This window comes from Mustela nigripes, chromosome X, assembly GCF_022355385.1.
Source record: "Mustela nigripes isolate SB6536 chromosome X, MUSNIG.SB6536, whole genome shotgun sequence".
NCBI classification, from domain to species: Eukaryota; Metazoa; Chordata; class Mammalia; order Carnivora; family Mustelidae; genus Mustela; species Mustela nigripes.
Window position 1 is genome coordinate 107,213,803 of NC_081575.1, and position 15,305 is coordinate 107,229,107.

The 15,305-nt window shown below is 34.7% G+C and overlaps 1 protein-coding gene across 5 annotated transcripts in view; it reads right to left on the reverse strand.

Annotated features, from left to right (window-relative positions):
• The window catches only part of CNKSR2 (connector enhancer of kinase suppressor of Ras 2), a 280,721-nt gene that overhangs the window by 118,537 nt on the left and 146,879 nt on the right, over positions 1-15,305 (reverse strand). For 3 of the 5 annotated variants that reach the window (XM_059384801.1, XM_059384798.1, XM_059384802.1), the window contains exon 9: positions 207-353. The exons of the other annotated variants lie outside the window; for them this stretch is intronic. In XM_059384801.1, the coding sequence (XP_059240784.1) occupies positions 207-353 (147 nt within the window). The remainder of the gene's footprint in view (positions 1-206; positions 354-15,305) is intronic. 5 annotated transcript variants of the gene reach the window in all.

A 15,305-nucleotide genomic window follows, 5' to 3' on the forward strand; every position in this document is an offset into this window, starting at 1 on the left:
ATTTGGGTTTTAGTTATAGTAACTTACAGATTTCATCACAATTAAGCCTATTAGGATAAGCTGTGAAGAGATAATTTCACAAACCAATTTTCAAAAGCATACAAGATTAATCCATATGCTGCTGAGATGAGGCACAATAAAGAAGCATTACTGAGATAATCTATGGCTAAAATGATGGTGTATGACTTATGATTAAGCTTCATTACCTGCAGAGCAAGGGGCTTCCATCTCATATTTTTCAGTAAAGCTGGTGCTGAGGTAAGCATGCTCTGAGGTCGCTTTTTCAAAGTTAAGATAACACCACTCGGGTCCTCTCGTAGTGCATTCACCAAATTTTTCAACTGCCACCCCACCTGGTAACCAGCAAAATCATTACAATAAAATTGAGGTACAGTATTCAAAGATTTAATGTTCTCCCCCTTTAATAAGATTAGTTAAAGAAAAAAAAAAGAAAATCACATAATTGGTGTACCATCCTATCAATTTTCAGGAGATAAATACTCAAAAAAGAAATTTTATCTCTGAATTGATTAACCATGTTATTGCATTAGAGTCCATATTATTATGAGATAAACATAATGGACATTTACCATGTCAAAGCAGAGACTAAAACTGTATCCTGCCAATGGAGTAATTTAGAGTTTAAGGAAATTATGTCATCATTAATGCTGTGCAAGGTCTAGATCCGAGCTCTGTTCACAAGTACAATTCAAAAATCCACATGCTTGAAGACAAGGATTTTGCAATGTCCTGAGCTTACAAGCTATACCACATGCTTTCTCATCACCATCTTTTAGAGATATGTGGTATAAGTCTCTCTAAATTAGACTGACTTTAAACTACTGATAGCTGGTACTGACAAAGCAAGACAACATTCTGATGCATGGAAGATAGCATCAATAAAATTAACCTTTCACCACGCTATAAGAATAGAAGAAAAACGACAACGTAACACTACTCCCTGCAGATGCTATTGGAAATGTGTCCCAAACGACCCTATAAACTTAAAATATAATGTGCTGAATTTAATGAAGCCATTCTCTTTGAGTATCACCTCAAAACATAATGTATAATTAAATCCAAGTACTTAATAAATGTCCTGAAACTTGACTTAACTGTTTTCCATGTTAAATTACTTCACTTGTCATCCTTTTAAGATTTTAAACATAGAATAATTTGTTAGTTTGCTTGAAGATGGACTAGTTATGCAGTTAATCAGGTAACTGAAATCCTCTATGCTTTGAAGCACATTAAAAATAGATATTACTCTAAGACTTAAAACACACACACACGCGCATGCACACACACACACACACACACACACACACACACACACTTCACATTTAAAAGAGAGAGGAACCTTGACTCTAATGGATTAGAATTTTCCAGGATGTCATACAAATACGTTGGATCAAAATTTATCCTGGATTACAAGCAGGATTTGACAAGCGGTCTGAACAGTAATCTAGTTTCTTCCTAGGCACCCAAGTGCAAGGGAATGGATAACCTTGTCTGTTATTCGCCACGTTTTTGCCAGGAAGATAATGATCAAGCTGAAAAGAATAAGCACTTCCACTGAAAGAATCACAGACCGTGAGACTACAATGAAGAGGTGCTCTGGACTACAGCCACTGTGGGATAATGGGACACAGTGGCTTACATAATGCATGAGCATTTGTTTAAATCCCAACCTCTACTGCAGCTGAAAGGAGTGATGGTGAAGAGAAAAAGTCAGGACAGAAAAGAAGTGAGATGGCACAATGCTTAAAAACTCGGGGCAGGGGGTGCCTGGGTGGCTCAGTGGGTTAAAGCCTCTGCCTTCGGTTCAGGTCATGATCTCAGGATCCTGGGATAGAGCCCCGCATGGGCTCTCTGCTCAGCAGGGAGCCTGCTTCCCCCTCTTTCTCTGCCTACTTGTGATCTCTGTCTGTCAAATAAATAAAATCTTAAAAAAAAAAAAAACTCAGGGAGGGGTCCCAGATATGAATCAAAATGATCATTGTGATACTTGCCTAACACAAATAAGAGGCTGCCAGTTTTTTTTTTAAATCACATTAATGCAGATAACTAAAGTAATGAAACTGGTCAAATGTCTCCCATTACATATTGGTGAGGATTATTATGTGCCCAAAGGTGTACTACATTGAGTATGAATCCTCTGATAGCTAAAAAGTATCTCTGCGGTCATTTCTTCAAGCCAAGAGTCAAAGCAAAGTGAATTCAAATCCAAGTGTTCATTTTGCTTGCCAAAAAAATAAGTGAGCAGATTTTTGAGTTCAAAGTTTAGAGGAGAAAACATGCTGTTTATATGAAGAGTTTATGAGCAACTTATTAAGGATAACCACATTTTATCATTACTTTTATTTATTCAAATAATTACTAACTATACTAAAATAGTCAATATGATGGTCATCTTTTTCTTTTAGCATATGTATTCTCAGCAATACACATTTCTATCCATCAATTTCTTTCCATTTTTTTCTGTTATGATCACTGTGTCTAGTTGAGAATTTCGAAGGCTAGATGGTGTTTTCCTGCATGATGTTTGCTGCAATTTGATTCATCTTGTTCTTTCATACTTTGTGCTCTTTTTGAATATACAATCCCCAAAAATAGAATTGTTTTTCCATGAAAAGGTAGAATTGTTTTTTGATGAGAAAGCCAGCAATTTGTTTAGATTTTAATTTTATAGCTGAATGTTATCTAATGGCAAAAAAGTATATACTTTCACTATTTCTTTCAGTTTTCTTTCTTTATTTTTTTCCAAGTTTTTATTTAAGTTCCGATTAGTTACCATACAGTGTAATATTAGTTTCAGGTGTAGAATTTAGTGCCCCAATACTTAAATTCAACACAAGTTTTACTATTTATCAATCAGCCTTCCCCCTCTGACTGACATAGCATCAGGAATATTTTAAACAAAGGTAAGCAAATATCCATGAAGACCCATATAAAGTATGTACCTTTGATTCCCCAATTCTACTTCCACTCCCATAAGGAAATGATTTGGATAAAAGCAGAGATAAATGTGCAACACATGTGCCACAGTACTGTTTAAACCAACCCTGAACTGTACATTATGTAAATGCCCATTAGTAAGGGATATAAAAATTGTTGTGTAGAAAAAAAGGAAGTTCCAAAATAGCAAATGTAACTCAACCCTACCTTTGTAAAAAAAAATTATATAAATATAGAAAACATAGAGATAAGCAACATCATGAGCAGTGCTTGTGTTAAAGGGGAATAAGGTCTATAGTCTATATTTTCCTCTTTATACTTCTATTTGCTGAACTTTAGTGATAAACACATTATTCTTGTAAACAACAAAATGAACAAAATAAATGGACTTAGTCCATGAATAGTAATATTCCGTTTAGAAAATCAAGAATTTTATGAGTTACTTAATGAGGACTGTTTGTTATATAGGGACAATTTCCACAAAAAGTATAGAACCAGAAAGACAACAATATTTAAAAGAGTAAAAGTTAGTGATGGAGGAACCACATCTTCTTGGCTAATTATACTTTCAGGGGATTAGCAAAAAAAAAAAATATTGCCCAGCTGTGTTTAATAAGAACTGTATTATCTGTTGATTTTTGGTTCAGTGAATTATTTCAGTAGATATTTAACTGTTAAATCAGGTTCACATATTAATTACTGAATGGGAATGAAGGTGGCTGAGCAATTCACAGCCTATGTGTGACATTTTCCTCAATAACAGATGTAGGTTTCAGCTGTACCAGTCCCACCCAGGGCTTGTACACTCCTAAACAGCAACCGGACCTCAAGTCTCTCATTCAAATAGTCCTTTTCCTAGGAGCTATCTCAAACTCTCTAATTTGGTTCATTTCTTCATTAGTTTCTATGTTGTCTACTATATATAATTTGTAACAATTGTAACCATTTATTGGGTTGTACCATGTTCTGTTCAAGGGCTTAATATATGACATGGTATTAAAATTCTGGGAAAAATGATTCTCAGCTTTGGTCCTGTGATATCCTAACACATTTTCAGCCATATAATAAAGCATAGTGAATTCTTGAAATTAATTTATTTCTCCTTTAACTGCTATTGAGATACTTATGGTTGAAGATTATAGGGGGGCATGGGTAGTTGGCATGATATAAAGAGGCAATATATGAGTTAGAACTTCATGTGAAAATAAGCAAAATAATCATTTTCCAAGATTACCTCTCCACTTTCCCCTTTCTTTCTGGCTATAGTTTTAAAATATTGTGTGACAAACCCGAATTAGAAGCCATGTAAGGATATAAAAGTAATTTTAAAAAAATGATTGTCATGTATTCTTTACATTTGCTGCAATCAAAGCTTTTCTGTAGTGGAAGATTGAGGGAGATTTGAAAGAGGGAAGAAGGGATCCTAGTGGTGGCTAACGTAAGAGGCTAATCCACTAATACGGAAAGGAATTAAATAAGGTAAAAAATTTCACAAGACAGTGGGTTAAGGATACATGTGAAGAAAAATATACTAATAATCAAAGACATCCAAAAAGGAATCAGCTGACTTGTAAAATAGTGAGCTCAATACCAAAAGAGATGTTTCAATATTCTTGCAGAGACTAAATGATTACAATATATGTGCTGCCGAAGCGAGCACCTACATGATTACAATAGATTTTCAAAGTCATGACTCATTCCAACTGTAATATGCAGAATGGGTAGGAAAATGCAAATAGGTGATATAACAACAGATTAGGTCCTGGTACATCTCTGATTGCTTGTTCTCTGTCTTTTCTTCCTCCTCACAACAAATAAATGCAGGTGTTTACCCTACGCTGTTAGGCTCCTTTCTAAAACTGCATCCCATCTTCCTACAAAGGTCTCCTCTCTTTCCAGAGCTTCCAGTGCCAACTTTGTGTATATGCCTCTCACATCTCATCATCCCTGCCTCCTAGAACTCTAGTGACATACTTCCAACAGTTCAGTTCATCCTTACTAATAGCTACTGAATAATCAAGCAACAATAATTCACTATGCTATATTCTTCATAACTATGTTTCTTTTCTTTGAATTTTTTCAGTCTTAACATCTGTATGAGGGAAACTATTAAACTATTAAACCCGTTTCACATGTGAAGAAACTGAAGCAAAAAGAGTTACTAAGTTTTCTCAGCCAAATTTGGTTAAGTGGCAAAGCCAGAATTTATATTCAAGTCTGTTTAATTCTAAAGCACAAAGCATTACGACAGCAAGCATGCCCCACCCTCTAAATAACCCAATGTTAATTCAAACAAATGCAACGTTTTGAAAATCAAACCCATTATCTCCTTGCTCTCATTCAACATCAGTAAAAAAGTTCTCTATCGTCTCAAATTTGGAGCATGGGGTCACCTACGACCACTTCCCTTCCTTTTTAATCCACTTGTCCTAAAGAATAGATCCTAGCAACTAATGTCCCTTCTTCCTGCCTTAGTTCTGGCTCGCTTAACCTGATTGCTAGATTTAAAGTAGAGTCCTAACGGGTCTTTCTGCCTCTAGTCTTTTGTACCTCCAAAATGCTGCTACAGTGAGAAAGTGTTCTTCCCTTAAAAACCTTTGAAAAGCTCTCTGAAAGCCCAAATAAAGAATTACTTCCTCAAATAGCTCCTTCATCAATATGGCCACAGCTGTCTTGTCTTGATTTCTCTTTAATGGGCCTCTCAAACTTTAGCATGTGTTAGAATCACCTGGAAAGCTTGTTAAAACAGAATGCTGTGTTTTAACACTCAGTTTTTGATCCAGTAGGTCTGAGGTGGCATCTGCATTTTAAAACACATTCTCAAGTGGTGCTCAGGCTACTGGTCTGGGAACCACATTTTGAGAACTGCTGTACTATACAATGAACCTCTTGAAGGCAGTGACTCGCCCATGTCCAGAATATTTTAAGTGCTTAATGTTTTTAAGATTAACTATAATAATTTACAGTCAGTTTATTTATCATATACCTTCCATGTAGTATGCATGTAATGGTGCATACATCAGCCTGAGCTTCGTTAAAGAGCATACTGAGCAGCAGGAAACATTTACAATAAAGAGAAGAACCTCAATATAGGGTGAATGGAGGTGCAAGGGGAGCCCCCCAAAGGGGCATCCAACCCGTCCTTTCAGATGGAGGAGAGGCTTTCTATTGGCATAAGCTCAATTTCTTAGGAGGTCAACAGGTGAAGGGGATGTGGAGTTTGAGGGAAAGAAGAAAAGCATAAGAAAAAGTACCACTGTTTTGGGCAGCTTCCAGTTCTCTATGGGTGGAAGAGGTGGTAGATTGAAATACACACTCTCCTCAACACTGCTTTCTTCCTTAGCCATGTCTCTGCAAAAGCACCCTTCCTTCAGATTGTAACTGTCCCCCCACCTACAATATCTTATGTATCCATAATGGCTCACTGTGAGCGTAATATCTATCATAAAGCTTCTCAACATCTAGAACTCTATTTTCCTCATGTGAATCTCATAGCACACTGTATCTCTCTAGTGGCATTTTTTCACATACAGCCTCTTATTAAAGTTATGTATTTTCCCTCCCCCTCCCCCAGCTACCCTCCTAAAACTGGATTTCCAGGTTTTTTTTTTTTTTTTTTTTTTTTGAGAATAAAACCAGAGTCCTATCCGTCTGGATATACTTGCAATCAATAAGGTGCTTTACAAATGGTAGATACTTAATATCTGATAACTAGTGACATCATATGGTGAAATGAGAATGAAAGTGTTTCAGAGACAATAAAGTGCCTTGAAACTCCAACAGGAATTTAGTATGCAAAACCAAGATGTATTAAATTTTCCTCTAAATGTATATACTTGAAGATATTAAAGCTATAATAGACATTCTTTACCCAAAATTATCAAATAAACTTTCTTATAAGTGAACATTTGAAAAAAGTAGTATTTGCATCTTGGATACTCCAGATCTAAAGTCACAGTGATGTCATTATGAAAAGGAATGTTAACAGTGGATAAAGTTCTTATTTGTCATAGAAAGACTCTGCTTTGTCATACACATTATATAAGCATTTTTAATTTTTTTTATACCAGAAAACTGTTTTAAAGTGGTTGTAAGTAGTCCAATTTTCTTCTCAACATTTTTTAGAATATTTCATTCATATTAAGTTCATGGGTTGGAATGAGTATTTTAAAAATCACCATATGCATCTTATACAAATTACGTATTAGTTATAGATAATATGTTTTTCACATATGCTGACTACTAATATTATTTTCATGATTGTCCAAGGTAGCACAAGCCAGTGTCTCTTAAACAATGGCAAGCCGTATTACTTACTAAATTTAGATATAATCGCCAACTTGCACACTGAAATGTATTTTACATACAACACAAACCAGATTAAATTTCCCAAGAAAGTCTTTAAGGTAACCCAAATGTTAAAAACCAGAGGTTCTGCTTTCTTGTATGTGGGCCTTGTAATTCCTGGGGTGACAGCCAACATAAGTGGCAGGTCCCTGGACAATGAGTTGCCCAGATTAGGTGTACAAGAGGCTTTGGGGTTGGTGCTAAAGAGATGAGTGGCTTCTTTTCCTCTTGGTACAAAGAGGGAAGTAGTCTCTGATCCCTTTAGGTCATACCCTAGCCTATCTGATTCCCAAACATTTGGTGAAGTATTTGATCAGCGTACAAAAAGAAGCTCTACACTATGGTCCCAAGAAGCCAAAGTTAAATAAGCATAAAGGTAAGAACTGAAGCCTATCAACCCAGAACTTCTTTACCTTTAGCACAGTTGTATTTGGAGTTATAAGAAAGCATTTCTATACCTAGACAGGAAGATAGAACATTTCTTAAGCTATTTTTAAAGCTATTATCCTTCATAAGACAAAGTAACAGATTCATTAACATTTATACATGCTCCTGTGTATATACACTTTTACTCACAAGTTGTAATGTATAAATTATACCTCTTCACAAAGGATATTTCAAAGAGACTTGAGGTGTGCCTATATGAATGTCTGATGACATGAGCCATGATATACCCAAATGTCCTTCTACTCTTTTAAAAGCACTTTAGAGACTTAATTTAATACAGACCCCACCATGCTGTGACTAGTGACACTCTGTCTTTACCAAATCTTCTGTTGCTGAGATATTTATTATAATGTTCTATTTCTTCACATTATTAAGAAGATATTGATATGCTTAATAAAATCAACATTTTATATCTGTGACTTCCCCTTTCTTTAGCAAAACAACCTATGTGGAAGAAATGTCATAGTTATAAACATTTCGGAAATAATGAATTTTGATATACAGTATCTTACAAAGACCCTAGAACTATAAAACTTGAGTACCAATCTAGAAACTTCACCTTCACCTAAATTCATCTTTTCCCACAAAATATTAATGAGAAGTTCTTACAATATTAAATTATAGTATGATTGGAGAATATCCTAATTCTGATCTTCCATTCATTTACTGAGTAGAAACAGAGATTTGCCCATGGTTCAAATATAAGTGAATATAAGCCAGAAGGTATGCATTTGGCTAAGTAACTACACACACAAAAAGATTTTAAATTCTAGCCATGAAGTAATTTAAATAGGTAATTCACAGTATGCAGAAATGCCTTAAGGTGTAACTACTTTATATAAAACCTTAGTGTTGATATTTTCATAAACATTAGTTTAGTAAAGGTAATCCTGGGAGAAGAGAAAAGGAACAATCATTTGAAAAGAAGGAATATGGGAATTAAAAGTTTTATTTTCATTAGGGGAAAACCCCCACAATCTTACATCTTTATTCCTTGAACCCTTCATCTCACATCCTCCTTAACTTTAAAAGGCACTTACCCAGTGAAATAAGAGGACATCAAGGCATTTGTTTTCTAAGGCATTTGTTTTTTATATGGCTTAATTTTACTCTGAAATTTGGACCATGTTGAGTTGCTCATAATTTGGCTTACATGTATGTTTTTGTACTTAATATTTTCATGTGAATTTCAGAGAGTCATATATACAGTGTTTTTACTATATTTAAAGAGAAAGCACATTTATAACTGCTATAGAATGAAGAAGTAGTCCAAGGCAGAAAGTCAACTTGGGACTACAATAAACTAGTACTTTTACCTATTGCACACCACCTTCCTGAAGTTTTTTCCTCCATAACCAACAAGTTCCCTAAAGCTACGTCCGAATTTTTTGATTGGCTCATGCGGAAGCTTGTAGGAAGAAGAAAACAGTCATCATTTTTTTTTCCTTTACGTTTTACGACTCACCCACATAGTTTTCACCGAATTGACACATTTACTTATCCTGTTACTTGCTTCATCTCCTGTTACCTATCACATACCCTAACTGCAGCCTTTCTATCACTGGTGTCTCTGCTTCTGTGGCTGGCTGATTCAAGAACTGTGGGTACAATTTAGCATTTTGAGCATACAGCTCTCTTTCCCTTCTTCCATTTCCATATGGTATTTGGTAATGCTGTGGTCTCTGAAGGCCAAAGGTTTATTTTGGAGGCTTAATGGTTTACCTTTGTACATGCCATAGCAAACTGAATCAAAGCCAATGCTATTTTTATTTCATTCCAAAACATATAATTGAATGAATTTGGAAGCCTTACCCAGGGAAAGGTGGAAGAAGAAGACAATCACATTACAGTGAAAGGCATTTGGGGAGTATCTTTGATCATACTACCGAGCCTCATCTCCCAAAAATCAAGAATATATTTTAAAAGAACCATAACACAGGTTTTTAGCTAAAAGTTTTAAAGATATTTACACGAGTTAAATTTTAAAACAATTTTGAGTTTACACATTAGGAAATTATTACATTTCAGCCATTCCTTCCTATATTTCATTTCTGTTCTTGCAAAGATACTGCAAATACACATCTTAAAATAGAGTCTTAGTCAACAAAACTAAAGGATGAAACAAAGCACTGTTATCTAAAAATCTATAGCTCCTACTTAAAAGAATTCTGAGAAAGAATAAAGAAAATTTCTATATGAGTGAAAAGCCATGTTTAATTTTAATTTGGGAATCCAAATGAAAAAATTAGTTAAAAGTAACCCAAACCCTGTTATTCAAAAAGTGACATGCTTAAAAATGTGCTTTTGCTGTGAATAATGTTTATGATATCAGTTATTGTCAGACATTTAACAAAGACATGTTTACTTGAAAATATAAGCAAATACTACAATAGATGTCTATATATATGAAAACAAAACCAAAGCATGTATATATATGCATATATATAGCTAAATAAACATCATTGGAAATCTTTATCAATAAAAAATTTAAGAACTTCCATAATGGCTCAAAAATACTTTCACTGTAACAGTTATCTTTAGAAATCATTTTATCAGAAATCCAACAACTCAGACAAAAAAGGTAATTCAGTGTCAGCTCCAAGTGGGCCCATACTGAACTCTCTCAGCCATTTGTTCTAGTTCAAAAAAATTCTCTATTACCCAGTATTAGGGTAGTATGATGAGAGAAATGTAAAAGTAATTAGTGGTTACATTACCTAAAATTTCAGCCACCAGGCTGATTAGAATATTAATTTTGTGGATGAAGCCTATATTTGAATCCTAGGGCTAAATAACCTAAAAAGAATTTGAGATTATTATCATTATCTCTTGAATTTCCTGTGTTATGGTGCTCTAATGTGTTTCCCTTTCATGCAATAATTTTTATATTTTTCAGACAGTTAAATATTATCCACTAATTGCCCACCCCTATTACGGACAGAAAGTAAATTAGGCAATTGTGACTGGCTGATTTTTGCCTTTTCCATACGGGAAGGAAAAGGGCCGCACCTATGGATACTGATTTGCAAGTTGAGTTGCACTCTTAATAAGCCAAAGCAGGTAAGAACATCAGCCAATAGGTACATCAGAAACATACAAAATAATCATTTATATATTAAAAAAAAACCTTAAAATTCCATGTAAAATAACTGGATTATATTAACTGTCTGTTGATACCAAAGGATGTATACATATTATTAATAAAAATAAATTGGGAGTAACCATTTTGAAAGGCAATTACATTTTTCCTGGTGAAGCTAGTAAGAAGTATAGAATTAAGAAAGAAATAAGTCAGGATGTAGAAATCTGCAGAAAAAATAAATTGGTTAATAGCAAGTTACCATCATTAACGCATCATAAAATTTATCTCCTTCATATAAAGACTTAATATAATATTTCAGTTGGTAACAGAAAACTCACAAAATACTGTATTGATAATAAGGTAATGAGTTGATTTTTCAAGGCAAAATATAATATATAGTTTATATCAATATGTGGCACTTCGAAACCAGTTTCCACACATTCTCATCAAATCTACAATGTTTAATGCAAAATAAAAGAAAAAACTTGTGATAATCTCATAAACTACCTACTATGTAAGGCAGAACCTGAAATAAAATACTACTATGAATAACTGAAAACTATCATGCATTGTTTCCTTTAATTTTTGATAAATGACTCTTCATGGTTTTTTTCCCTTTCAAAAGAGAACAATTAACTTTGTTTTAGAATACCAATTTCTCAGAACCCTAATAGAGTTATATTATGGTATTTTCATAGTCACTGGTTAAGCAATAGGTTAAATGCCATGTTAATGTATTCAGCCTCTGTACTCTAGCAACACCTTGGGTTTACAGGAATAAGACGTGAGGTACACCAGAAATACTGCCATTTGAGGTGTCAGTTTTCAATATATTGGGCATAAGGAATTATAAGATAAATATTTCCTCATTTGAGAAGGAAGCACAGAAAGAAATAGGCAAAAATAAAAAAGAGTGAGCAAGGTGAAGAATGGAGGAGAAACAGTCAAGTGAGAAGTGATGAGGATGGTAAGGGAAAGAAGAAGGAAATGGAGTTAAGAAATAAAACCTTAAAAAATAAAGACAACAATTTAGTAAACTTAAAAACAGAGAGAGAACGAAAGAACATCTGGTGTTAGTCAATATCATGGTATTGATTCCATTCAATAAGCCATCCAACTTCCTGCTGAAGTTCAGGGACTGGGCGGTAGGGTGAGCGGGCGGGGAGGGGAGAGCTGGACTTTAAAGGGTCACCACATTCTGTATCCATTCTGATGATGCTGGTTTCCCTTGTAAACGATAATCTCCTGTTCTGGGGTTAAAGGAGCAAGAGGGTGAAGACAAAGTCAAAAAGGAGAGACTAGATGTGAGAGTAAGAGAGAATAAGGGAGATACTTTTGAGAATTATATAAATGAAGCTAGAATGAACTTTCCAGATGACTCAATAGTCCTTTAATATGTTCCCCTTCCAGCCCCCACTGCCACAACCTGTAAGTCTTTTTGAGCAATATTTACCATTTGGTGTATAATAAAGAACACTAGCTTACAGTACTCATCTTCCATTTCTCACTAATCAATGTCCAACATCCCAACTATTTGCACTAATCTATCTTTTTGACTATCCCAACCTAGTTATTTTCCACTCCAGTAGCCTCTGTAGCCACATGTATTAAACCATTTTGTGCCAGAATCTAGTCACCAGGTTCCAGAAGACCTTTCAAAATAATAGTGAATAAGTTTTAATATTTACACAAAATGAAAGGAAATTTTCCAAATGCTGGATTCAACCACCATATACCCCACTCCTTTTAACTGATATTCCTAAGAAGAAAATATCTGTTTTTAGTATGGATAGAATCTTTAAAACACTTACACACCAAAAACAGTATTAACATAAAATTTAACAGATTCATTAGGAATATGCCCCGATAGATTTAATAACTATAAATAATGTCATCAGCTAAAAAAACGTGTTAAAAGTGCATCGTGAGGGCAGAGTTGCTGGTTCAAACTAGGCCGAGGTATCTCCCAGAGAGAGGGATGTAGTGGCAGATGAAGTGGAAAAAATCTTGGGAGATTCCAGCAGCTTTGAGGAGTTGGATCTTCACTGGCGGGGAAGACATGCAATAGGACTCAGTCTGCTTTGCTTGGATGTTCATGATTTTTTCTTCTTCCTACCTGGCAGCCACAGTTTCTCAGCCACAGAAGTAGGTTGATTTGAAAAGCTTAAAAGCCATTTATAATAAAGAATATAGCAGTATGAAAAAGGACATAAGACTTCCAGTTTCACTTCAAATAAGAAAATATACGTTTTAAAAAGAGAGCAAACTAGAAAATACATACATCTAATTGGACATCTTGAAGATATACCATACTAACAATTTTTTAAAAATAGTATTTGAATTCATCTGTGAGTTATTCAACTTTCTTAGACCTTAGGGAAAAATTTCAAGATGCTTTTCTATGTATTTTAAAATAAGAAAAGTTATCAGATTTTATATTGAATATTACTACCTTTAGCAGTAATGACTTTTAGCATTACAAAAAAATACTAACAGGGCTAATAACATTCAAAATGTAAGACTGAACAATACTCTTCATTATTGAATCTAGTTGGTATAGAACAATATTGGCAATTATCCCACTATTCTGATCAATTAATTATTGGATTAAAAAATAATGTTAAATAAGTGTTTCAAATGTATTAGTCTACCCCTTAATGTAGTTATTATATCATAACTAACCCTTAATGTCTCTGGTAATTAATGAAGGGACAGAAGGGGCAACTGTAGACTACACATAATTTATACTTGTTTCAACTCATTTATCTACCTACCAAACCTTTTATAGTAACAAAACCAAGATAATTCCCATTTCATCACCTCTGTATATTGTCTAGTAAGAAGTTAAAAGCACTGTACAGACCACGAAGGAGGCAACAGAAAAAAAGAGAGAGCAGACTAGGCTACATTTAATAAAATGAGCCATTCTTACACAAATAGGTCTCTCATTTGAACACAAAGAAGATAATCTGGTAATTGATCATATTATTAAGGAAAGTTACTTTTAAGGAATCGAACACATTCTCTTGTCAGAGGATGTCTCTATTATCATCCAAAATGAATGTTTAGGTTCTAGTAGCAGTCTGTGGAGATGCCAGATTCCAACTGGCCCAAGAGTTGTTGCAGGTAAAAGGGGGGAAGGTGGGTTGGAAGGTTAATTTTTATTGAGCTCTTAATGTGTGCCTGGCATCGTAATAGGTGTTTTACATATAGACCTGAAGGAAAGGAGTGACGAAGTAGCTATAAAGTTAAATTTCTAAGCCATTTCTTATTTTATTCCAACTGATTCACTGCCCTAGTTATGTAAATTCTCACTCCCTTTCCTCTTCTCTTACCTTTGCCAGCCAATCTTTCACTGAACCTGAGTTTCACTTACATGATCATTAGACTTCTTCCCCTTTTGCTTGATAATTTTGTAATTTGAGTTTGGGGAGAGAATATACTAAAACCGAAGGCCTTAGAGTCAGAGAGCTTTTTTTTTTTTTTAAGATTTTATTTATTTATCAGAGGGCGCGGGGGAGAGCAAGCACAGACAGACAGAATGGCAGGCAGAGGCAGAGGGAGAAGCAGGCTCCCTGCCAAGCAAGGAGCCCAATGTGGGACTCGATCCCAGGACGCCGGGATCATGACCTGAGCCGAAGGCAGCTGCTTAACCAACTGAGCCACCCAGGCGTCCCAGAGTCAAAGAGCTTTGAGTTGCAGGTGAGTTAATCATTTTGAGTCTCAATTTCCACATACACTTTTTGTATAATTATTTTAAGTAGTAAATGAGATAAAATATGTAAAGTATGTAATACGATGCTTGGCACACTGTAAGAACTCAGTAAACATTGGCTATGGTTATTATTATTATAAAAAGGTAAACTGATACTTAAATAGTTACTATGATTCAATTAAAGCCAAAAGTCAATTTCAGAGCAAACATTGGAAGCAAGTTTCCCCAACTATCATTCTGTGTTGCTTTCAATATTTTGGAATATTACTGTGATGCAAAGATGTATTTACACATTCTCACAGTATTTAAGTGTCACCAGTCTATACAGATTTTATTAGTTCCCATGTAGTCCTTTGAAAACTTTCATATTCATTTGATCAACATCAGAATCTTTGTCCCACAAACAGTATCCTTTAAACAATTTTATTTTTCATTAGAGACTAATTCCACCCACTTAGAATTGACCAACTGGAAACTGGTCCAGCTATTGAACAGATGTCATATTTGTTCAGGTCACATTGCAAAAACGATGTAGCACAAACACTGCAAGAGGGAGAAGCTGCCCATCTAGAAGCAGCTCCTTTAACCCACTGCCCAAATCCTCATCCTAGGGGACAAGAGACTTTAGTTAGGACAACCACTTTGTATGGTTTCTAGTAATGACAACTTTCTCATTATGAGAACTGTCATAGTGTGAAAAGGCTTTGCTGATGACCAGAATTCTGTATTAATTATTATTAAACACCTATACATTTA